This window comes from Panulirus ornatus, chromosome 62 (genome assembly GCF_036320965.1).
Source record: "Panulirus ornatus isolate Po-2019 chromosome 62, ASM3632096v1, whole genome shotgun sequence".
NCBI classification, from domain to species: Eukaryota; Metazoa; Arthropoda; class Malacostraca; order Decapoda; family Palinuridae; genus Panulirus; species Panulirus ornatus.
The window spans coordinates 8,021,813-8,049,377 of NC_092285.1; the positions used below are offsets into that span (position 1 = coordinate 8,021,813).

The 27,565-nt window shown below is 38.9% G+C and overlaps 1 protein-coding gene across 1 annotated transcript; it reads right to left on the reverse strand.

Annotated features, from left to right (window-relative positions):
• Positions 1–27,518, reverse strand: RnrL (Ribonucleoside diphosphate reductase large subunit). Its single transcript, XM_071656317.1, has 17 exons — positions 27,381–27,518; positions 25,308–25,396; positions 23,080–23,257; positions 21,744–21,904; positions 21,323–21,525; positions 20,821–21,017; positions 18,011–18,123; positions 17,639–17,768; positions 17,412–17,512; positions 13,555–13,683; positions 11,807–11,899; positions 10,826–10,959; positions 10,251–10,395; positions 6,838–7,050; positions 6,610–6,705; positions 4,925–5,113; positions 1–3,766 (listed from the first exon to the last, which is right to left on the reverse strand). Exons 1-17 carry the CDS (start codon positions 27,430–27,432, stop codon positions 3,536–3,538), a joined length of 2,454 nt encoding a protein of 817 aa, XP_071512418.1. The 5' UTR covers positions 27,433–27,518; the 3' UTR covers positions 1–3,535.
• Positions 27,519–27,565: the final 47 nt, after the last annotated feature.

Below are 27,565 nucleotides of genomic sequence, written 5' to 3' on the forward strand. Positions count from 1 at the left end.
TTCTTTGTACATAATCTTTATTTACAAAAAAAAAAAGAATTTTAACAAGAATAAATCTACATACAGATAAAAATAATAGTAAAGTACAAAAAAATATGTATAAAGGTAGTGGCAGTGATATGTAAGCTCTCGGTTGTGTTGTGCAGATTACATAAGGCACATGCGTGAATGCACAACTTATAATGGTAAAAGCAATATACAGCACAAGACTAGTGAGACTGCCTGTACTAAATTTAAGAAAAAAAAACTACTGCATAATATAAAACAAAGGAAATAAGAACTCTATATACTGTAATAAGTGCATATATAAAAGGGAGGGATAATAAACATTTAATGACAGACCTTGCTCAAAACATGCAACTTGCAAATATCAATGACCTGTACCATATACATGTTTATATATTCTTGCTACCTGAGGTACAAGTTGCATTGGATTGTGATCCATTTTCTTCACCCAGTTCCGGAATTACTAAAGCTGTGGGAATGCCTAGTCCACCGCCAATAATCTGGCTTCTATTTTGCATGCCTTTTTAGGGTCAAGTGTGCAGTCAAACAGTCATGATTTCAAATTCAATCTTTAGGCACCACTAGGAGGAGTGTTGGTAGTCGAATAATCCCATAAGGGTTAGTAATACCACTATGGACACGAACATGAGACCCATTTCATGCCTCATACCCTATCCACCTAAGGAAGTAGCTCAAAAGAAACACAGAGAATCCAACAACATAATAGAGTAAGGTAATTAAATTTGTGCAGAGAAAACAAGTTAAATGACAAAGTGAACATCAATATAAAGCATATACTGCTGAATATAGCAAAAGAAACCCTAATGTTTTACATTTTTGTTAGAAGCAAGTCATTACCCAGTAAATAGATCACATGATTATGGAAAACATTGACAAGGTTCACAACAACAAAGCCATGGCAAAAATATTAAATGATTCTTTTGCATCTGCATTTACAATCAAAGATACAACCAATGTCCCAAATCCAGTTTCAGTGATAAGCAAGGGAACATTCTTCAACGAATAAGACATAAAAGTCAAGGTAAAAGCACTTTTTCAAGAAGTCAACATCTTTCCTTTTGGGGAAGCCTGAGTGGTCTTATCGAAGGAATAAATATGTCTGTTGCATCAACTCAAATGGCTTGGTTCACAAGTACAATTATGATTCTTGAACTTGTCCTTGCCCTAAAGAACCCCAGCCCCTTCCTGAGGCAGGAGGCAACATTCCCCCAGAGTTCACTCCATCGCACAATCTGCTTGCTACAAACAAAGCTACATCTTTTAGGACTTTCCCTAACATACTCAATGTAGTCTGTCACTTAACGTCTCAAACATAAAAAAAAGTCATAAAAGGTCTACAAAGCCCAGCAAAGCAAACACAAACACTGACAAAGGAAGACCTTTCTGGGAAAACTTGCCTCGCTGTTCTAGTAGAGGTACAAGGTCCTTTGCTCCATACATCATTATAGCACTAAGAATTCTCTCGAGCTGAAAACGCAATTCATATCCCCACTAATGTATGGAATTTTCAGCAAGTCACAAATCCAGTGCCCCAAAACAGTAAAACTGAGGACAGTAACATCAATGGTGTATTGAAGTCTGTAACCAAAGTGGACATTGGCAATAGGAGCTCATACTACATCTGAAAACCAGTGGGAGAATGCATTACCAACATCAATTTAAGAAAGTCCCAAGAATATCACTATTAACTACATAGATATGCCGATGATGTTCTAGACACTAAAACATGAATTGCAAACTGTTCTCAACAGCGAAAAACCAAAGTCTTTGATAAAGAAGTTGATAATGGTAGGAGCAGACTACCTATACTGAAAACATGAAAAAAGCCATTAACTATGTCTCCTCCTTTAAGTAACTTGGTGTCTCAGTTCCATGTACTGCAGATGGTGCAAAAACTAAATCATCAATGAACAGATAAACTCAGAGCTCAGAGATATTGCAAGGTAAAATACTAGATATGGTGCAAACTCTGAAATTATATAATGTACTTGGCTAATATTAGGTTTATAATAGATAACTAAGCACTGGCTTTGGTCCTACATAACAGCAAAGGTATTAACAGACCTGAAAAAATGCAAAATGAAGCCTTAAGAATCATACTATATTGCCAGAAGAGCACTAGAGTATCAATAAGCAAGTTGGTAATGGTAGGAGCAGACTAACCCAACTGAAAATTGATGAAAAAAAATTTATTATGTCCCCTTTAAATAACTGTTTTCTCAGTGCCACGTACTGAAGCTGGTGTGCAAAAACTACATCAACAATGTACTGATAGACTCAGAGATATTGCAAGGCAAAATCCTAGATACTGTGCAAATACTGGAACTGTTTAAACAATGTACTTTAATATTAGGTCTCTTAATAGGCGACTAAGCACTGGGTTTAGCCTACATAACAGCAAAGGCATCAATAGACTTGAAAAAATGCAAAATAAAGACTTATGAACCATACTTGGCTGCCTGAAGACCACTACAGTACCAACAAGCAGAAAGAACTTGGTATACCTAGCACTGAAGACAGAATACTTTACATAAATCTTATGACAGGACTGAAACGTTTACATGGTGACTCACATAATGTCATCTCTACAGAACTGTTACACCATATATGCCATGGCACAAGTGAATCTAAATAATATAACAATGTCTGGAGTACATAATTTGCATAAAATTAGGAAGCAAAAGCAGTATTGTCCGCCCTCCTAGCAAATACCTCCATAAGACCATATCAAAGACTATGCATTGTTTTTAATCAACTAACTTTCTTAACAATTTATGTAATGAATATCAGCACCCTAGGGTCTGACAAAAACTCTTTGTGACCTCTATAATCCTTTTGTACTACCACAGACAGGATGAACATGGGGCACGCAACTAGCCGGTGATACTGGCACAAATTAATCAATGGGCTTGCTCCAAATGGTTAAAACCCTGAGTGAAGAAAGCTTACTAGTCCAAACAACTAAGAATGCAACTTCCCATTCCATCACCTCAGCATAGCCAACCTAGGAAAGCAAGGTGCATTAGCAGCTCACATGCATCTCCAGAGGAAACAGACTTTTTACTTGAATTATAACTTGTTTGAAAATCTCTACCTTTTTTCATAAAATATTTGTGTACCAATACATCTCTCCCTTAAAGTGCATGTGTGGATACATAATCGTGCATAAGTCAAATAAAAAATCAACTAAGAAAATAAAATGGGGTGGTAGAAGACAAAAATATTCTTCATTAAACACAGCTCCCTTTCATGACTGCTATTCATTCTATTTGAGAGTATGGGCCATTTTAATTAACCTAGAAAAGACAGCATTCAGTCACAAGTATATTTAACATTAGTTAACTACAAGCAAAAAGGTAAAGAGGTCATTGGTATTATTGCAGTTTGTATGTACATTTAATGTGAAAGTACAGTCTTGAGAAGAGGTTAGAAATAATTGGAGTTACATCTTCACCAAAATATTCAAATATGAGAATAAATCAAAACTTAATCTCCTATATCCCACAAATTAAGATCCGCACATAAGGCATTCATCCTTATTTTCCAATGAACAGACCATTGCTGCCATGTTCTGTAATCCTTCACTATTACTTCCAGTTACAGTTCCATTAGAAGTCCCATTTGTGCTGCTGCTGGCGCTGGAGACAACAGATGACTGGAGCCTGGACTTGTCCACAGTAAACTGAATTGCATTTGCAGCAGGCTTAGTGCGAAGGTAGTACATTCCAGTCTTTAACCCCTGTAAATAAATCAGGTTTACAGTATTTTTTTCAAAGTACATATGTAGACATTAAGAACTTTTCATGAAGCACCCTTAATTGCAGGTAATATATTAACACTTCAATTGTGGATCATTTTAAACAAAATTCAAGTTATTACCCGATCCCAAAATCAGTTTTCAAAAATATCAAATATCTAGACATATACATCATTACTTGCTTTCTCAATCAAGTAATATAAGTAGAATGTAACTTTAACATCTTAAATCACCATTTCCAAAGGTTATTGCTCAAAGCATTTTTGTAACTTTCAAACCAATGCTACATTAGTCAGACTCAGGCAATTAAGCCAAACACCACCTTATGCCAAAATAGGTTGTTGACTGGACACTAATTTCTGTGATCTGGTGTGGTAAAAAATTATGCTTCATACTGTCTAGGAAGTATCTGGACAGAAGCATGTCCAGCCCACAATAGCTTTTTCACTTCTCCAATAAACCATCCATCTATGCAAAGCCAACAAGTAAAGCCTTGAGTAACTGCAATACAATTCACTCCAGACACCTTGCCACATATCATCTTACACCAGACTTTCACTACCTTGCCTTTCTTCACCAATCCACTAACCAAGGCTTTCTGATCGCATACCTCAGACCCAAATACCATACATCTTACACACTATCATCCACCATATTCAACAATCCTTCAATGATTACTCTGACGAGCATTTACTAACTAATGCTCTGGAAAGTTTTTCCATTTTCTTCATTTTTTCCCCTAAGTTTATGTAATTAATTTTCTATGAACATCAAATGAATGAATCACAGAATAGGGGGAAGCGAGTGTACTTACATACAGTATGCACTCTTTTTACTTCAATGCATTATCCTCAATCATAATTCCTCTTTTATTACCCAAACTTTTCAGTATTTCAATTTACACTAGGGACCCTATGTCCGATCCTTGCATTCAGATTCCCTAAACACCAAAATTCAACCCCTTCCTTTAGTAGCATGGAAAGTAATGGATAAGTTGGTAGTGGCTATGCTTATCAGAGCTGTTGTTGGCTGTGCAGGATGAGTTATTTGAAAAACTGGGTTCTGTATATGATTGGTTTAAGTCTGTGACAGAATGTGATGACTTAAGACTAGAACCAGTTCAATAAAACACAAACTTACCAATTTCCAAGCATAGAAATGCATGGATGTTAGTTTACCATAATTAGGTTCAGCAATATGGATATTTAGTGACTGGCTCTGGTCAATGAATGCCCCACGATCTGCTGCCATCTGAATAACTACTTTTTGGGAGATCTCCCATACAGTCTTATAGAGAGCTTTAAGATCAGCAGGAATACTTTTGATGTCCTGAAACGGAATCAAATAATTAGAAAAATAAACTAATATAAAGGACTGAATTTTCATTTTTCACATGCCAATGAAACAAGACAAACAGTTCACATCTGTTGTATCAAAATTTATTTTATTCCAACAAACTTTCAATCACTCACAAATCTTTAATCAACATCTATTGTATCTTTATGTCCCTATCAAAAAGAAAATATACGTAAAGAGCAGTCAAGAATTAAATATTCATGATCCTAAACCCTCCTCTTTCACTCCATCCTTCCATTATCCAGGTCTCCCTTTCTCCCACCACTTTTGATATGGACATCCCCTCAATCACTCTTTCATCACATATCCTCTTTGTATGTCCAAAGCAACTTAGTAAACCCTGGTCAGCTCTCTTAATCAGACTGCACTAATTACCACACTTCTCTACAACACTATCACTCCTCGTGCAATCACCCCTCTTCTTTTCAAGCTTTTCAGTCCCAAGTTGTCCTTCCTTTTCCTTTCCTTAATGCAACCAGGATCTAAGCCTCCTTGCCCAACCTTTGCTGCACTTCAACCCCTATGGTTCCATCCCTTACCACATTTACTACATGGCATGTAAGACATCTCAGTTCATGTCATTCAAACTCACCTATACTTGTTTTTTCATACATGTTCGCCATTTCCCACATTAGCGAGGTAGCATTAAGAATAAAGGACTGAGCCTTAGAGGGAATATCTTCACTTGGCCCCATTCTCTGTTCCTTCTTTTGGAAAATCAAAAACGGAAGGGGAGGATTCCCATCCTCCCGCTCACCCATACTATCTTGTTTTATTCCCCTGCTACATTTTCATACATTATTTATGTTCATTTACTCTCAACCTTCTTTCATACAACCAAAATCTGTTACCATATTTAGGATACTGTCTCAGATCTACCACCAGATCTGAATTGTCTGTGAGCAGCTCTTTCTAAGATCTTTGCATTCACCTATACTGATGCAAATGAAACTTCCCTGGTAACCAAACCAAACAAACCCACTTCCTCCCTTTATGCACACATGCTACACTCTTCACACTAGCGTTAGTAACTTTCATTTTCTCTCCCTTTTTTCACGCCCATTCACCTTTTCCTAACTAAGCAGAGAAGTCTCAGAAACAAATGACTTAGCATTACAGGAGAAAATCTTCATTTTGCCCCTTCCTTCTTTCGTAAATTAACAATAAATAAGGTGGAAGATTTCCTGGTCTCCACTGCTGCCTTTCTAAGTAACCTTCTATGACAAACAGGACATATGGGTAACATTCTTCCTCCCCATCTCCATGGATAAACTTCCCGTTTACCTCATTAACATGCAGTCCCTTTCACAAGGCCTCTCTGTCAACCTGATCATATGATTTCTTCAAAATTAGAAAAATAAACCAAATAAAATGGTAATTCAGATTAAACATGTTTAATAAAATAGGTAAAAAATTGGTTTATTATAGCCTGAAATAGATGATTATTGGTATCAGCATGCAAAACATACCTGTATGGAACCATTCTTTGCAATTATTTCATTCTTAGTGGCATCGTCCCAGAGTCCCTGTTCAGTCAAGTCTCTCAAAAGATGGTGGTTGACAATCTGTCCATCAGAAATAAATATGAGATTTACTCTAAGCACCTCATTCATATATCAGAGCAGATTAAGTGATTGAACATAATCATAATTATCATGAAATAATTTCTTTTCACTTAATTTTCACACGTAACTAACCTGAAACTCTCCAGAGAGTACTCTACGAGTATATATATTAGAAGTGTATGCCTCTATTGACTCATTATTCCCAAGGATCTGAGCAGTAGAGGCAGTCGGCATGGGAGCAAGGAGAAGTGAGTTGCGGACACCAAACTTAGCAACCTTAGCTTTGAGGGCAGCCCAATCATGAAGATTTGTAGGAGTTACCTTCCACATGTCATACTGGAAAATCTGGAATTAAGATATGTCTTTACACACATATTCCTTGTGGTTTTACTTGCACATATGTACATACATGGTGCCAGGAACAAACAAACAAAGGCCACATTTGCTCACACCCAATCTCTAGCTATCATGTGTGATACATTGAAACCACAGCTCCCTCTCCACAACCAGGCCCTACAGACCATGCCATGGTTTACCCCAGATGCTTCAAATGCCCTGGTTGTCCAATGACAACACATTCAGCCCCTGTATACCACAGTTCAAATTCACTCTATCCTGTGCACATCTTTCATCCTCCTACATGTTCTGGCCAGAATTGCTCAATATTTTTTCACTCCACCTTCCAGCTCCAATTTGGCCTCCCTGTTCTCCTTGTTCCCTCTGCTTCTGAAACACATATCCTCTATGTCAACCTTTTCTCACACATTCTCTCCATATGTCCAAACCATTTCAGCATACACTTCTGCTCCATCAACCACACTCTTTTATTACCACACCTCTCTCTTACCCTTTCATAACCTACTTGATCAAATCACTTCACACCACATACTGTACTCAAATATTTCATTTCCAACACATCCACCCTTGTCTGCTCAACCTTACCTATAGCCCATGCCTTGCATCCACATAATATTGTTCGGACTACTATGCCTTCAAACATATCAAGATAAAACTCACTCTTAACGCACATTCTTCAATGCTTCCAAAACCTTCACTTCCTTATCCAACTTTGGCTCACTTCTGCTTCCAAGGTTCCATCTGCTGCTGTGTATACTCACAGGTATATGAAATAAATAAGTATGTATATGTAAGCAGATGTGGCCTTTCTTCATTTGTTCTTGGCATTACCTCACTGATGTGTGAAATGGCAGAGGAAAAAAATGGGTATGTTTGAAGGAATAGTAGTTCCAACACTATTATATTGTTGTAAGGCATGGGCTGTGGACAGGGCTGTATGGAGGAGCATGGCTCTGTTGGAAATGAAATGTTTACGGACAATGTGTGGTGTGAAGTGGATTTGATAAATTAATGAAAGAGTAAGAGAGATGTGTGGTAATAAAAAGTGTGGTTGAGAGAACAGAAGAGGGCATGTTGAAATGGTTTGGAAGTATGGAGAGAATGAATGAGGAAAGGTTGACAAAGAGAATATATGTGTCAGAGGTGGAGGGGACAAAGAGAAGCAGGAGATCAAATTGGAGGTTGAAGGATGAAGTGAAAAAGATTTTGAGCAATAGGGGGCCTGAAAATACAGGGGGGCGTGAGGCATGCAGGAATAAATTGGAGCGATGTAGTATACTGGGGTTGACATGTTGTCAATGGACTCGGTAACCAGGGCGTGTGAAACACCTGAGGTAATCTATGGAAAGGTCTGTGGGGCCTGGATATGGATAGGGAGCTGTGGTTTCGGTGCATTCGACACGACAGCTAAAGACTGTTTCCTTTGAACTACCTCGCTGAAGCTGGAGGCAGTGATGCTGTTTCCTGTGGGGCGGGGTGGTGCCAGGAATGGAAGAAGGCAAGCAAGTATGAATATGCACACATGTATTTATGTATGTGTCTGATATGTATGATATCTATATGCATGTGTATGGAGCAGAGAAGGGGGCCAAGTGAGGACATTCCCTCTTAGGCTCAGTCCTTTGATCTTGACGCCACCTCGCTAATGTGGGAAAAGGTGAATATGTAAGAAAAAAATTGTATACGAGTGGATGGGCAATTCTTCGTTTGTTTCCTGGCGCTATCTCCCTGACACGGAAAAGTGCGATCAAGTATATTAAATAATAAATATGTAATAAATATGTATGTAGCATTTATGGATCTGGAGAGGGCATATGATAGAGTTGATAGAGATGCTCTGTGGAAGGTATTAAGAATATATGGTGTGGGAGGAAAGTTGTTAGAAGCAGTGAAAAGTTTTTATCGAGGATGTAAGGCATGTGTACGTGTAGGAAGAGAGGAAAGTGATTGGTTCTCAGTGAATGTAGGTTTGCGGCAGGGGTGTGTGATGTCTCCATGGTTGTTTAATTTGTTTATGGATGGGGTTGTTAGGGAGGTAAATGCAAGAGTTTTGGAAAGAGGGGCAAGTATGAAGTCTGTTGGGGATGAGAGAGCTTGGGAAGTGAGTCAGTTGTTGTTCGCTGATGATACAGCGCTGGTGGCGGATTCATGTGAGAAACTGCAGAAGCTGGTGACTGAGTTTGGTAAAGTGTGTGGAAGAAGAAAGTTAAGAGTAAATGTGAATAAGAGCAAGGTTATTAGGTACAGTAGGGTTGAGGGTCAAGTCAATTGGGAGGTGAGTTTGAATGGAGAAAAACTGGAGGAAGTGAAGTGTTTTAGATATCTGGGAGTGGATCTGGCAGCGGATGGAACCATGGAAGCGGAAGTGGATCATAGGGTGGGGGAGGGGGCGAAAATTCTGGGGGCCTTGAAGAATGTGTGGAAGTCGAGAACATTATCTCGGAAAGCAAAAATGGGTATGTTTGAAGGAATAGTGGTTCCAACAATGTTGTATGGTTGCGAGGCGTGGGCTATGGATAGAGTTGTGCGCAGGAGGATGGATGTGCTGGAAATGAGATGTTTGAGGACAATGTGTGGTGTGAGGTGGTTTGATCGAGTGAGTAATGTAAGGGTAAGAGAGATGTGTGGAAATAAAAAGAGCGTGGTTGAGAGAGCAGAAGAGGGTGTTTTGAAGTGGTTTGGGCACATGGAGAGAATGAGTGAGGAAAGATTGACCAAGAGGATATATGTGTCGGAGGTGGAGGGAACGAGGAGAAGAGGGAGACCAAATTGGAGGTGGAAAGATGGAGTGAAAAAGATTTTGTGTGATCGGGGCCTGAACATGCAGGAGGGTGAAAGGAGGGCAAGGAATAGAGTGAATTGGAGCGATGTGGTATACCGGGGTTGACGTGCTGTCAGTGGATTGAATCAAGGCATGTGAAGCGTCTGGGGTAAACCATGGAAAGCTGTGTAGGTATGTATATTGTGTGTGGACGTATGTATATACATGTGTATGGGGGGGGGTTGGGCCATTTCTTTCGTCTGTTTCCTTGCGCTACCTCGCAAACGCGGGAGACAGCGACAAAGTATAATAAAAAAAAAAAAAAAATAAATAAAATATATAATAATCAACAGTGCTTAGTTTTAATACATTCAAAATTTTACTTCAATAAAAATATCTATGTTCTAATCTAATGTGGATATCTTACTCCTTTGCTGACAGGACATCCCTCATAGGTCTCATATGTTCCTTCCTTCCCAGCAAGTTCGCAGCTTGCCTCCATTGCTCCATAGTAAATGGTTTCGAAGATTTGCTTGTTCAAAAGTTTGGCTTCTTCAGAATCAAAAGGGTACCTGCACAAAAGAAAACCCAAAATTTGTACGTGTACACACTTCAAAATTAGCAGTCAAAGTTTCAGTGCAAAATTATGAAACAGAAACTGGCAGAGTAGATTCAGACTTACTAAATTAACTTCTTTATTTGGACAAATCATACACACTAAAGCTTGCAACTTGCTTAAATGCACATCACATACGCAAAAAGACAAATCAAAAGTTTTATTCAAATAAATGCAAGGGTCACCAAACTCTCCTCACCAATGGTTAAGCTATGAGTGAAAAGTCACTGGTGAGTTTATAATCTCATCAAAGAACTCATGCTAGAGTCCATTCTTCCCCTGCTATTAATTAACACAGCATACAAGCTGCAGGAACCCTGAAAAATTATAGTACACTACCTCAAGAACAAATATCTTCAGGCAACATGAGTAATCAAACTTAATACCTCATGAGAATAAATGCGTCAGCGAGACCCTGAACACCAATGCCAATAGGTCGATGACGCATGTTAGAACGTTTAGCTTCTTCAACAGGATAAAAGTTGACGTCGATGATCTTGTTAAGATTCCTGGTTACCACCTACGGAAAAGATTTTTGTTAGAAACAAGTTTAACCACAATATATAATTTTCATTAGAAATGAGTTTAAACATAATACATCCTTACCCTCAACAGCCACTTTTTGAGTAACTTCAACCAGCATCCACACATTCTGATAACTGAGACAAAATAACACTACCAAAAATAATGTATGAATTAATCATGTAAGTTTCTTTACTGTAAAGCCAAAATCATCAGTAATACAAAAATTTTTAATATCTGTGTTTAAATATGTTGAAACTCATTCCTCTCCCAAAATGTTCCACCAGCTAAGCTGAAAAATCAGCAAAGACAAAGATAAAATTGCTTTAACGAGCACCATGAATAAAACTGAATAAAACTCTGTTGTAGTCTCCTAAGTTACATATTCCTCATAACTTTCCTTTTCAACAAAAACTGCCTGGACTGGTCCAGCAATTATTTGCAAAAATTATATCACGGATTTTGCTGATTATGCCATTTACAGTGCCATCCATTAACATTATTCATTCTTTACTACTTCCCTAGGTGCCACCAAATGATTTGTGAAATACTGATAATACCTGCTGAATGATTTGCAAAATAAGACAGAAATTACATCTTTTTACGGGTATTTTCTGTACCTTGAAAATCTGTTAAATAGGTTAATGGCTTTAGACTTATGTGAAATTTCAGTCATCCTTGCATCCTAAAGCAAGACATCTCCAAATCAAATCATTATTCAAAGTTTACTATGCTTAATTAAAAATACAGTTCATTCAAATTCAAAAGTCAGAGCTAAGCAAGTTTATGTCCATCTTTTTGAGAAATATGTTTCCAATAACCATGTAAAAATAAAATATTCATACCTTTGTCACTTCTTTTAGCTTCGAAAAATTATATGTCCTGTCTGGATTGACATACATATTCAGTGCAATTGATGCCAGGTTACACACTGCAATCTGCAAAGGTTAATAGCAACATTACAGACAAAAATATTACAAATATTTCTCATTTATTCACACCCGAAAACTTAGCATAGTAACCACCTTTAAACATGCCAAACTACCCAACTGCTCTTCCTTGTATCATCTTACATCACTGTTATCATCAAAACCTAAACTTGAAAAACTAATCCACAAGTCAACCAAAACACCTCACTTGCACCCATACAGCATGGTCTAAAATAACCCCTAACACACAACACATCACTAGTGACAACAGATATCAACATGCATTTAACACAATATCCCCAAACAAAAATACAAAAGATGCTTGACACCAGCCTCCAAATAATATTTAGCTAACTTTGAAGTACAAGGCCGAAGTGTTCATGCAGGATGGAGCTCCCTACTATACTGCCAAACTAGTCAGTGATTGGCTTATGGACTGTGCATTGATGTTTCAGTGACTGGCCCAGGAATTCATGAGATATAGTCCCACAGAAAACTTGTCAGTGCTTATGAAAATGAAATCACATAGCAGGGGAACTTCGTTACAATCTGAGCTGGAGGTGGCCATTCACAAAGTTTGGGCAAAGATGTATCCTAAATGGCCAGAAAACCTTGCTGATTCAGTTCCTGGTTGTTTCAAAGGGGAAACCAAGTACTAGTTGGTGATGAATACACAGTTTTCATGATTTTATGTCATTTAATATTGATGGTCATGCTGCAGCCCCATCGTGCCAACTTCCTTGGCAAGCATTGTCTATACATATTTTTTCATACTTGATGGTCATTCATTCCTCTAATTCTTATAATTTTTTGTTCCATTTACCTTTATAACGGAATATACGCCGCCTTCAAACAACCATGAACATGGACACATTTCCAAACTATCATAAATACTTTTCATTTGGCACATGTTTCTCCTAGTAAAGAATTATTAGGTCAACTTTTATAGAAATAATATTGTCACACAATGCATCAAAATTCTAAGGAGTTTTAAGGACACACTGAAAGTGGATGCAGGATGTAACCACCATCTATGCCTTCAAAGACATAATTTCTGAAACTAAGAGTATCAAAACCAATATATGTTTAGACCTGTTTGCTAAAAATCACACTATACTGATGAATTTCATATCTAAATTTCAGGAGAGACAGCCAGCTGGGGAGTCCAGTTGGTGAACCCAGTTCAAAGGACGGGATGAACAAAGGACTACTCTTCCACAACAATGACATGGACAACTGCTACATCCATATTGCTGTTCCACCTTCTCTTTATCCTAGTCACACTCCTTACCCCTTTATCTATTTATATCTCATGCCCGTTCCCTTTGAGAATTCCCTCAAGGGGATGGCTGAGGTAAACGAGTCTCCATAACTGTTGAACTCCAGTGCCACTTCTTAGCCTTTAACATCTTATCCGTAACAGGCCGTAACTCTAGCAGTGTTTTCGGAAGCTACTAATCCTTACTTTTCAAGTTCTATACCCTCCCAGGTACCCATCCAAGCAAATCAAATAACCACAGCAAGGTTGTAAACCATATTCAAATCAAGAATGAATAAACATTACTGAGATACAGGTAATGAGTAACAGAATTTCATGATAGTTACATGCACTTTCACTTGTTATCTCCAAACACATGCACCTCATATCAAAGAACTAGTCTTACCTCATCTGGGGATGAATACTCCACAATCTCAGTACACAAGTTAGAGCACTTAATTGTCCCAAGATTCTGCTGGTTGCTCTTCCTGTTACAAGCATCCTTATACAGCATGTACGGTGTTCCGGTTTCAACCTGTAACACATCCGCATAAAACAATATAAAATCCCTGGCAGGCACCCAAATGTTGGAAGAAAACCCTAAAAATACATAAAATACTTCTACAAATCTATAATCACCCCACCTCAACATTACACTTCCTGTACAATGCAGGTATTTCACTGGGGTGTGTGTGTTTGTGTGTTGTCTTAACCCCTTCACTGTGGTAGTCTTAATATCAACTGTGCACATTATTCTAAAATACATGACCTCCACAAGTCTATTACGATTAACTAGAATAACATTTTCTGTGGTTTTGGTGTATTACACATGACATCTAGAGAATAGATGCAAGTGAATGAAGCCTATTCTTTGTATAATCTTGGCACTAAAAAAATTATTATTTTTTTATATTTTATTTATTATACTTTGTCGCTGTCTCCCGCGTTTGCGAGGTAGCGCAAGGAAACAGACAAAAGAAATGGCCCAACCCCCCCCATACACATGTATATACATACGTCCACACACGCAAATATACATACCTACACAGCTTTCCATGGTTTACCCCAGACGCTTCACATGCCTTGATTCAATCCACTGACAGCACGTCAACCCCGGTATACCACATCGCTCCAATTCACTCTATTCCTTGCCCTCCTTTCACCCTCCTGCATGTTCAGGCCCCGATCACACAGAATCTTTTTCACTCCATCTTTCCACCTCCAATTTGGTCTCCCTCTTCTCCTCGTTCCCTCCACCTCCGACACATATATCCTCTTGGTCAATCTTTCTCACTCATTCTCTCCATGTGCCCAAACCACTTCAAAACACCCTCTTCTGCTCTCTCAACCACGCTCTTTTTATTTCCACACATCTCTCTTACCCTTACGTTACTCACTCGATCAAACCACCTCACACCACACATTGTCCTCAAACATCTCATTTCCAGCACATCCATCCTCCTGCGCACAACTCTATCCATAGCCCACGCCTCGCAACCATACAACATTGTTGGAACCACTATTCCTTCAAACATACCCATTTTTGCTTTCCGAGATAATGTTCTCGACTTCCACACATTCTTCAAGGCCCCCAGAATTTTCGCCCCCTCCCCCACCCTATGATCCACTTCCGCTTCCATGGTTCCATCCGCTGCTAGATCCACTCCCAGATATCTAAAACACTTCACTTCCTCCAGTTTTTCTCCATTCAAACTCACCTCCCAATTGACTTGACCCTCAACCCTACTGTACCTAATAACCTTGCTCTTATTCACATTTACTCTTAACTTTCTTCTTCCACACACTTTACCAAACTCAGTCACCAGCTTCTGCAGTTTCTCACATGAATCAGCCACCAGCGCTGTATCATCAGCGAACAACAACTGACTCACTTCTCAAGCTCTCTCATCCCCAACAGACTTCATACTTGCCCCTCTTTCCAAAACTCTTGCATTTACCTCCCTAACAACCCCATCCATAAACAAATTAAACAACCATGGAGACATCACACACCCCTGCCGCAAACCTACATTCACTGAGAACCAATCACTTTCCTCTCTTCCTACACGTACACATGCCTTACATCCTCGATAAAAACTTTTCACTGCTTCTAACAACTTTCCTCCCACACCATATATTCTTAATACCTTCCACAGAGCATCTCTATCAACTCTATCATATGCCTTCTCCAGATCCATAAATGCTACATACAAATCCATTTGCTTTTCTAAGTATTTCTCACATACATTCTTCAAAGCAAACACCTGATCCACACATCCTCTACCACTTCTGAAACCACACTGCTCTTCCCCAATCTGATGCTCTGTACATGCCTTCACCCTCTCAATCAATACCCTCCCATATAATTTACCAGGAATACTCAACAAGCTTATACCTCTGTAATTTGAGCACTCACTCTTATCCCCTTTGCCTTTGTACAATGGCACTATGCACGCATTCCGCCAATCCTCAGGCACCTCACCATGAGTCATACATACATTAAATAACCTTACCAACCAGTCAACAATACAGTCACCCCCTTTTTTAATAAATTCCACTGCAATACCATCCAAACCTGCTGCCTTGCCAGCTTTCATCTTCCGCAAAGCTTTCACTACCTCTTCTCTGTTTACCAAATCATTTTCCCTAACCCTCTCACTTTGCACACCACCTCGACCAAAACACCCTATATCTGCCACTCTATCATCAAACACATTCAACAAACCTTCAAAATACCATCTCCTTCTCACATCACCACTACTTGTTATCACCTCCCCATTTGCGCCCTTCACTGAAGTTCCCATTTGCTCCCTTGTCTTACGCACTTTATTTACCTCCTTCCAGAACATCTTTTTATTCTCCCTAAAATTTAATGATACTCTCTCACCCCAACTCTCATTTGCCCTTTTTTTCACCTCTTGCACCTTTCTCTTGACCTCCTGTCTCTTTCTTTTATACATCTCCCACTCAATTGCATTTTTTCCCTGCAAAAATCATCCAAATGCCTCTCTCTTCTCTTTCACTAATACTCTTACTTCTTCATCCCACCACTCACTACCCTTTCTAATCAACCCACCTCCCACTCTTCTCATGCCACAAGCATCTTTTGCGCAATCCATCACTGATTCCCTAAATACATCCCATTCCTCCCCCACTCCCCTTACTTCCATTGTTCTCACCTTTTTCCATTCTGTACTCAGTCTCTCCTGGTACTTCCTCACACAGGTCTCCTTCCCAAGCTCACTTACTCTCACCACCCTCTTCACCCCAACATTCACTCTTCTTTTCTGAAAACCCATACAAATCTTCACCTTAGCCTCCACAAGATAATGATCAGACATCCCTCCAGTTGCACCTCTCAGCACATTAACATCCAAAAGTCTCTCGCACGCCTGTCAATTAACACGTAATCCAATATCGCTCTCTGGCCATCTCTCCTACTTACATAAGTATACTTATGTATATCTCGCTTTTTAAACCAGGTATTCCCAATCATCAGTCCTTTTTCAGCACATAAATCTACAAGCTCTTCACCATTTCCATTTACAACACTGAACACCCCATGTATACCAATTATTCCCTCAACTGCCACATTACTCACCTTTGCATTCAAATCACCCATCACTATAACCCGGTCTCGTGCATCAAAACCACTAACACACTCATTCAGCTGCTCCCAAAACACTTGCCTTTCATGATCTTTCTTCTCATGCCCAGGTGCATATGCACCAATAATCACCCACCTCTCTCCATCAATTTTCAGTTTTACCCATATTAATCGAGAATTTACTTTCTTACACTCTATCACATACTCCCACAACTCCTGTTTCAGGAGTATTGCTACTCCTTCCCTTGCTCTTGTCCTCTCACTAACCCCTGACTTTACTCCCCAGACATTCCCAAACCACTCTTCCCCTTTACCCTTGAGCTTCGTTTCACTCAGAGCCAAAACATCCAGGTTCCTTTCCTCAAACATACTACCTATCTCTCCTTTTTATTTTTTTCATACATAGAGAAATATCCACTAATCTGTTTTGAAAAATCAATATCAAAACTAAACATTCGGAAATATCACAATCACAAAATATGACTGTTAGTATTACAGTGATCTTTATCAATTTTCAAATCTAAGAAAACTTGAATATGAGGCCAGTTTTCAGTTGTACAGTTAGTGAAGTCTTCTATTTCAAATTATCTTTCCAAAAATCTACTCTTCGGTGATCAATTATGAAAAGTTCCAAAAAAAATATGACCAGTACTAACCTGTGATTCAATTACTGCATACCATAGCTGCTGTGCCTTGACTCTGCGACAGTATCGGCCCTCTTCTTCATACTTTATATACAATTTCTCAAACTCCTCACCTGTTAATCAACAATTTGCAATTCAACCACATGCTAAAAAATGCTGGCCATATATATATGTTTTAAGAGCAATACAATTCTATTTAGAAACACATTACTCAGTTTTGCTAATTCATAAAAGCTTACCCCAAGCATCATGTAGGCCTGGGCAATCATGGGGGCACATAAGACTCCACTCTCCATTCTCCTCTACACGCCTCATGAAAAGGTCAGGAATCCATAGAGCATAAAATAGATCACGGGCCCTTTGTTCATCCTGTTACAGAATAAGAGAGTAAATAAAATTAAAGCCAGGCAATGAAGGGAATGCCAAAGCATATTTCAATCTCGTAAATGACGAGAATAATTCTTGCACTAAAGGCACTCCAGACAGAAGCTCAAAGCATGTAAACAGCTGCTTGTAGTCAAATGTATAGACCTGCCAATTCTGCCTCAAATGTAACAAATTTAGCACATGGCACCAGACTATTTCCCAATGAAAAGTGCTGTACAACTTACTTTTCCAGTATTCTTGCGCAGGTCAAGGAAATCAAAGATGTCTGGGTGCCATGGCTCCAAATAAATGGCAAATGCACCTGGTCGCTTATTTCCTCCCTGGTCAACATATCGAGCTGCAAATACAAGGATGATGCTTATCAGACAAAGTACACTAAAAATTAATCTCTTAATCCTTAAACGATACGTGCTAGTGTGGAACCTCTTTCCTCTAAGCTTCAAACAGTGATATCTTCTTACAAGATCTCTATGTATTTAAATGTACCTGAACCAAATCTCACCTCACACACCTTCATTGCTGGTATGCCCAATGCCAAAGTTTATACAGCCAGCCTGAATCTGCTTCAAAATCTTCACTTTTAAGCTTGTCAGTAAGAGGGCTGGCACACTATTAAATCCTTACATCTGAGATCTGTAGCTTTGTGCTGTTGAAACCAATTTTACAATTTGATCAAGCTCAAGATGTCTGGGACTACTTATGTGAGCCATGTTTAGAACACTTTCCTTTCTTAGTGATGCCACTTTTGCTACTTAAGCTCAAGACTTTGATGCTTTTGGCCATTGCAAAAATATTTTTACTTAATGATGCCATATTAACTACCTCAGCTTAAGTCTGACGTTTCATGCATTTTCCATGTCATTAACCCTTTCACTGCACTAAACAGACATAAAAACCCCTCAACAAGGAAGACAGTTATCAAATCTTCTATTCCATGGAATTTACCAAAAGGAAATAAGGCAAAAATATTCAACAGCTGAACCAGGAAATTAAAACAACTTCAATATACTGTCAGGAGACCTGAATGCATGGAACAGAAACATTTAGAATACTTAAAATGTTATCAAAATTATCTCATATGAATCAAGAATAGATTGTTATGTTATACAGGTGGCAGCTGAAAAGATATTTTTAACATCTCAAGAATAAATGCATAGAGTGCTTTGCAAAAGCCCTGCCATTATGGTAAAATCTTGTTATAGGCACACACGAGTCCAAACAATTTCAGCACACCCTGATCAGCTCTCATACTGCACTTGAAACAACCTCTCTTTTTCTTCAATTCATTCCTTATACAATCAACCTACTTCAAATCACATAGTCCTCAGGCATTTCATTTCAAACAAGTCCATCCTCTTCCATTCTTTTGCACTGAAGAGCCCACCACAAATTCACACAATACTGCTGAGACTTCGGCATCAAACATACCCATCTTTGCCCTAACAGCTACTGGCCTCCCCTTTCACACACTCCTCAATATTTGCAACACCTAAAACCCCTCATCTCTCCTACAACTCTCTTCAGGCCCTACAATTCCATCCACTGTTATGTCCATGTCCATGAACCTCAAGCGCTCCACTTCCTCCAGGTATTCTCCATTCAAATCATCCCGTCTCATCCGCACTGCAGCACCCAATTGTTCAAATTCTCTTTCAATTTTCTTTCACATATTCCTCAACCTGTCACCAACTTGTGGAATTTCTCTCTGGCATCTGCCAAAAGATATGTGTTACCCATAAACCCATTCCATAAGTCATGTATCCATCTCCTTCACCAACTTGTCCATAATAATATTTCATTACTAAAATAAAAATAAATTCTTCCATTCTATAAATCCATTAACAGTGAAACAAGAACTTCCACATTTATTAAAGAATTTCATACATTTTCACTGTACAACTACGCTGACTGGTAGGTAGTGGCTGGTAGAGAGCCATCAACCTATACAACACACCAGGGTATTGGGAGGGTACTGAGCCAGCACTTCAGTGGTTGTCTAGTTGCTCTCCTCTGACCCCAAGTAGCTGTCTTATCTTTCTGCCTCACCCACATGTGGACTGCTGGCATTCTGTTCATACAGTCTTTCCTTGTCACATATAACACTTGACAAACACTTAACTCACACAACTCATTCTTCCTAGCTACATTTTTCAGTGAGTGCAATGAACTAGCCTGGCTTTTTGGCAAAATGGTAGAAACAATAGACAGAAGTAGTACATAGGAACATCTGATAAGAGCATTAGGTTGAAACATTTGGTAGAAGTAGCAGGCAGGAACATTCGCTGAGGGCTTTAGGGGAAAGTTGTAGGTAGCTTGGAACATCAGGTAGATATATTAAGTAATAAAAGTTGGTGGGAACATTAGGTAGAAGCCTCTAAAAACACTGTGATAGAGTTGCCCTCTTCCTGTTGCCTGATAAGGATGAGGTACTTAAGGCTAAGAAACAGCATTGGAGTTCACCAGTTATAGAGGCTCTTTTGCAAAGGCCACCACCTCGAGGGAGTCCCCAAAGCAAAGTCACCAGAGATATACATGGAATAGAACTAGTCTGACTTTACCAAAACTAATATCTCCATTCAAAAAAACATTTTTATACAAAATGCCTCTAATACACCTAACTCATGCTTCAACCACCTTCATCAAAACAACCATAATCAATACATAAATGCAATACATACCTTCCAATGGCTGGAAAGGTGAGCACGTATAAAGGAAAAAAAAAAAAAGCATGTAGCATATGTCAAGTTCTAATGAAAATAAAGAAATCTGATTTAAAGGAAAAATATGAATTTGCTCTATTAATTTCTAAACAGCTAAAATGTCTTATTACAAGATCATCACAGTAACATTCTAACAGAGTGCAAAGGTGGAATTTCAAAGAGTATATTCTATATTTACAAATAAAAGACTCGCAGTTCCTTTGAGTCCTTTTCTAAAGTTGCTGATAAATGGCTCAATCTTGTCACAGGCTACGAATGTTGTCCCCGAAGGGATAACACCGACTCAAAAGGGCATGACAAGTTGCAAAATTTACCTGTATTGTTGTACACTCGAAGCATAGGCACAAGACCATTAGAAGTACCATTTGTACCAGCGATATAGCTTCCCGTTGATCTGATGCAGTGCACATTGAGACCAATGCCGCCGGCAGACTTTGAAACGAGTGCACACTGCTTTAAGGTGTCATATATACCTTCAATGCTGTCATCTTTCATGGTCAGCAAGAAACAGCTGAAAAATATGTAACAATCACAAACAGTTATAAAACATTTACAAACAAAATCAGCCAAAAAGCTGACAAACCTAGGTTCTGATTGTTAAATGAGTTAGGCTGTGATCACGCTACCTGAAGATTCTTTTTCCCAAATAAAGCGAATCATGAAGTGTAACAAGGTAGAAAGCTGAGATGATGCAACACTAGGAGTTATACTTAATTCTTTGAATCTAAGCTCAAGCAGAAGCTCTAAAAAACTATCATCAAACATCTACCAGTATTCTTTGGCATCTTTTATATAAAAAAATTAAAGGTCCAGTACCTGGAGAGTTGTGGTCGACGTGTAGCAGCATTAAAAAGAGTAGGGGAGGCATGAGTGAACCACTTCTCAGACAACAAGTTATATGTCTCAATTACAGCATCAATATCTTCTCCATGAATACCAACTGCAACTCTCATCAACATGTGCTGGGGACGCTCAGCTACCTTTCCGTCAATTCTGAGCAGGTATGATCGCTCAAGGGTCTGTGATAATCAAATACAATGAAAATTTGACAAATACTTCATTACACTACTAAACCAAGCCTGATGTCTCACAAAATTCTCATATATCAGGTTTCTATAACTCAATAAAAAAGTTGAATAATAACCATTCCACAAAGAGGGAATGAACCAATAAATAATAATCTCAAAAAACCTTTTCTTCTAACAAAATGTGTAACTCTCAGCTTGAAAAAACCAACCTTAAAACCAAAATAATTGTAAGAGAAATCTCGGTCATAAATGATGGCAGAGTTCAGTTTCTCAGCATTATTCATAATAATCTTGTAATATTTTTCTCCAAGCATTGGCATCCTCATTCCTGTCTTCTTATTCGTCATGTTATAGAGGTCTTCCATCACCTCTGAGAACAGCACAAATCAGTTATGATGGGATAAAGTAAGGTATACAATATAAATTTTTTATACCAAACGGAACATCCTAATCTGCACAAATCCACTCACCATCATGTATAGTGAAATTGAAACCATAGCCTACCATCTACAGCCAAGCTCCACTAACTTCATGGTTTACTTTGACCACTAGCTTTGGGAAGTCAAACATGCCCACCAAATGGGACTACAAGCCATGAAATGTGGTGATGAGTGCAAGGCAGTTGAGATGCAGGTGTTCAGTATTCTAAGGGTGGAAGTTGCACGAGGGGTCCTGAGATATGATGAATCAATGTTTGTAATGTTGAGATGATTGGTGTCCAGATCATAGACTTGTAAGCACAATGTATTTGTCTGGAAGAATGGCATTCAGGATTGGGCTACGACAGCAGGTGTTTAGTGATCGTTAAGTTATTCTTATGTGAATGTGTTCTATCATAGTGGTTTTCTGGGAGTTTATGGTTCATTGAGTACAGGTGGTTAGTGTGAGTGGCAGAGGTGGTCTTCATGTCTGTGTGAAGGTTGATGAATGGTTACAAAGTGACTCAAATGAGAGAATGCCAATGCTGCTGCACAAATCTGAGTGCCTATCATGTCTAGGTGACATTCAAGCTACTAAACTTTCATTCTCCAAGAGTTAGTATTTGTGGTAATATGCTATTCAATTAGGTCCTAAGATTGTGCTATATCAAGGAGGCATCTTCATACTTGTTTGCCATTTCACATGTTAGCGAAGTGGTACCAGGAACAGATGAAAAAAAGGGCTCATTAGCTCATATCCATTCTCTAACCATAATGTGTGATGCACTGAAACCATAGCCCCCATCCACAACCAGGCCCAACAGACATTTCCGTGGTTATCCTATAAATCACATCGCTCCAATCTGTTCTATCCCATGAACATCTTTCACCCTACTGCATGTTCAAGCCTCAAGCAATTAAAGAAAACCCAACAGGCCACTGGGTCCTCTCGAGGCTGTTTGTGATAGTGGAAGACATCAGAAACTCACAGATTAGTACTGCGGTAAAAATTAGAAAGCATACGGATAAGTCAAAGAGAATGATCCTGCAAAGGTATATGTCATAATAAATGTATGTCATAATAGATATGATAAGTCCATTTTTCTTATTCCCACCACGAACTTACCACTAAATGTTTTCTTGGTCTCCTTGTGAAGATTAGACACTGCAATTCTTGCTGCCAACACAGCATAATCTGGATGTTTGGTGGTCATGGTTGCTGCAGTCTCAGCAGCAAGGTTGTCCAACTCTACTGTGGTCACCCCAGTGTAAAGTCCATTAATCACCTTCAAGGTAATTGCCGGCTGGGAAAGAATAAAACAAGAAAACATTATGCCGAACTTAGAAATTCAAATGTGATAAAATTTACTTTTTGAAACATAAAACCAAATGATCCTTTACCAACACATGTAATGGAATAAACAAAATCAACAAGTCAAACTGGAAAAAAGATATTCAAACAACCCTGACAGTAATACCAATTCTCATCATGTATGGCATAAGAATATATACATAAAATAATGATTAATTGTTAACTGAATTAAAAGCATGCTGCCATTCTGAAGGTATAAGAAAAAAATTCCTACTCGTATATTGCTGTTATAAAAAATAGCACCTTCACAGAGAGGGGACTTACATAGTCTTCACAGAGGATACGGGGAAAAAATGTACATAAAAATATGATCTATCAAATGCTTTGTTTGGGAGAGATTAAGTAGTTTTTGTAGTGTAAGTACCAAAGTGATTAGCTTCCATGCAGCTGTGGTGTCAATCTGTACTTTCATTTTGATATTTCATTTCAAACCTCGTACTTTATATCTACATTTTAATCAAAGACCAACCCCACAAAACTAAGATTCAAAGAAACAATGGCTCATAACATTTTCAAACCAACCCATTGCCAAAAAGTCTACAAGACCCTAGCAACCTAAAACTTCTGAAAACTCTTACAGGCCAGACTTACATGAGAGGTCACTTGGCTTCCCAAGTTTATATTCTTTTCTGTTTTGCTGCTCAACCAAGCTGATGGAAGCCACAACCCTCCAGCCTACATAGCCCCCACAGCCTAGCTAGTCTGGTTCAGTTTGTCCAGTACACTCTTCAACATCTTTACTGAGTATTCTGCACTGTTTCTAATGATAACTAGCAAGGAACTGAAGAGTTGTGAACCCTGGATGTTTAGGGTCTCTGTTTTTGAGCATATTGCATCTTTGTATTTCAGAGGTAGAATTCTACAAAGTACTCCATGCCTGTCATGCCAGTAGGACGTTATTTCCGAATGTAAGTTGGGAACTATACCGTCTAAGATTTTCCAGATAATGATATACCTCACCTGTCTGTGCACTGTTCCCAGTAATTTATTCCTTTACCACATTAATATGATCTATGAAAGATCTCTGAAGATTTCTAATTCCACAACTCTGACCATATCGTGGGATGATGTTACGATGCATCAGTTTTCAATTCAAGAAAGAATTAATGCCTTGAATAATAACAATATTGGTTGCCATGAAGGTTCACAGGATGCAGTCCTCGATCCTTCTGCATGAGGAAACTGCTGTGTTTACTGAAGGTTAGATCATTAGATATTATTATTCTGAGGTGTTTCACACTATTCAACTGCTTTATGATAGCATTCATGTTGGTCTGATACTATTGTTTTTAATTTTTTCATTCTTCCCACACCAGTGGAGTTGAAACTTATCCCCAATGAAAAGCATGTTGTTCTTGGTTGTCCAGTCAAAGACTTCGTTTATGTCTCTTTGCAGCCTTTTGGCACCCTTTATCGGTGTGATTTTCATACTTATCCTTGTATCATCTGCAAAGGATGATAATGTATGTTAATATAGATGTCAGACGAATGACAAGAGAGTGGATCCAATGGAAGTGTTTTGTGCATGGGAGTGGTATCAATAGACTAGTCTCAACTAACAAACTTGTGTGTTAAGAGAAAAGGTACTAAGCCCTTCTGGAGGTGGCAGTCTGAACACAAACATACTCGACATGTTGAAAATGTATGTGTCACGGTGTGGTAGACATCTGCACCTGGTCTATCCCATACATTAAGAATGGAGTAATGACACACAACAGCCATCAAAAATTTTCCCTGAGTCTAGAGGGACTTTCATAATGATCAATTACGGTATATGCAACATGGGGGCTTACTGATCTGTGTACATTAATATGGGAAGACCATAAAAGAAGTCATCTGCATAAATGTAAAAACCTTGTTTTCAAAATAATGTACAAAGTATATTTTTTATAGAGCAAAAATCTGAAATATAAATGAAATTTCCATGTTTGGTATGACCTTAATATAAGCTTTTCCACAAGGTGTACAGGAGTTTCTCTTACCGGGTCAATGAATTCCATATGAAGTCCATAACAGAGTTTTTGGATGCGAGAAGTGATTTTGTCGAACATGACAGGTTCTTGACGCCCATCTGAAAGAGATAAATAGCATTAGCTCAACTGCAATCTTTCAGCTAAGAAAAAAAGAAAAAAGACTGAGAATATGAAGATTAAAACTTTTAAGAATGATTTCTTTTTCGCTAATATAAGTCTCTCTTGTAAATTGACCCTGTGTTTCTATGAACGTTTTAGATCTGCTAATATAGCTAATCATTCCATGGAAAACAGGTGCCTTAAAAACTTTAACCCCTGAGAAATATGCCAAAAACAACCGTGTAAGAATAAAATCATCATCCGAAAAACAAAAATAAATATTTTGATGCTACTGACAAGGAAATAAAAGCATGACAAAGTAGTAGTTCCAATCATTTGTCAATGAGGTAAACAGATATAATGCATGACTAATGAAGTTTGAAGGCCAAGCCACTTTGTTAATCCAGAGACCTGTAAGATCAAATAACAAGACTTGGTGAGGGAGTACTGTACTTAATTAATGCTTGGCAAGAAGTTGACCCCATGTTGAAAAGTACAACACCAACAAATTCCAAGGTACTTTTCATTAAGTGTTTGAGGCAAAGAGGGGAACAAACAGGCACAAACTTCCAGTCTTTCTATCATCTACATCTGCTTTACAGTTCAGTAAAAAAAATTCATATAAATTGGGAAGCGTTTAACTGATATGCAAAAGAGAGAGGAGAGAGAGGAGAGAGGGGGAGGGGGAGTGGCCTCACACATTTGGGATTCCATAACTAGGAAAGAAAAAACAAAATGCAAGTCTTGATTATACCTTACCCTACCTTCAAATGGCCTAGAGTAAATTCACACCCCGCAGATCAGTCTGCCACCATAAATTACGACTGCCTCAGTTATTCACACCATATTGGCAAATCAGTGACCTTATCTTACAATGGTTCCGGGAGTTATTCACTACCCACAGGCAAGGTCTGGGACCTTAACTTACATTGGAGTTATTATTCTCACCCCATAGGTCAATCTGGAACCCTACCTTACCTTATGGTTCCGGAGGTCTACCCCACAACTTGGTCTGAGGGAGGAGCTTACCTATCTTACCTTTCAGCCTGGTTCTGGAGGTCTCCTACCCCACAACTTGGTCTGGGGGGTGGGGGCCTTACCTATCTTACCTTTCAACCCTGGAGGTCAATCCCCACAAAACTCTGTCCAGGTCTGTCATATACACTGCTCCTTACCTCAGCCCAGCTGTCAGAGGTCACGGATCTTGGGGTCAGGTCCTATGCCGTCCTAAGGTTAAGGTCGGGCCCTTAATTTAAGGACCCTAACTTCACCAAAAATCTACCCTAATGTATGAAAAACCTTGAAATACACAAAACACAAAGATCTGACTTAACCTTAGCCTATGTCTTTGAGACTTTGGCCTAATTCATCTGGTGATGAAAGACCTTAAATAAAAACCCCAGACGCCCTAAACATGCTTCACATGAGCAGCCTAGCCCTGATCAGATCTTCCGGTACCGGAGCCTGCAGAAACCCAGGATTGGAAACCGGTTCCGGAGACACAAACCCCCCCTTTACGGGATGGCTATTTTGCCGAACACCCGGCACCAGTGAGCTTGGTCCTATTTTGCCGACGGGTACGTTTTTAATCCCAATTCATCGATCTTTTTTTTCTATAGATATGGCTGCAGCCACACTCAAAAACTGATGAAAAAAAAGAAAACTGATATAACTCAATCCAGTCCATTGGGGTAGAGCGAGATCTCATACGTCGAGAAGTGTAGGGAAAGTGGCGTGTTAAACGTCAGATCAATTACCTAACTCACAACCCGACCAAAGACAAAGTCAACGTCACCTAAAAGTGGCACTTGGGGATAATAATGCCGAAAATAAACCAATTTATAAATCCATCTGAACCACTTGGTCCCACAAATCATCATAAAGGAACATAATTAATATTTCAAAAGGCCACAAAGACCCTACCCAGCTCAACTCTGGGGTCATTTTTCACCTTAATTCCAAACTTGAGTTATGTCTACCCACCTCTTTTCAGAACATACATCTTGGACCACATTTTTTCGGGATGCTGAACCATATTCTCGAGTAATTAGAAGAGAAATACAGCCTCCTTAGGATAGCGATGCTCCTTCTTCTCCCGCCCTGCTGCAACTGCGCGGGAATACAAGATAATCCTGGAAAATTGCGCGCCAAATGTTCCTTTTAGCCAA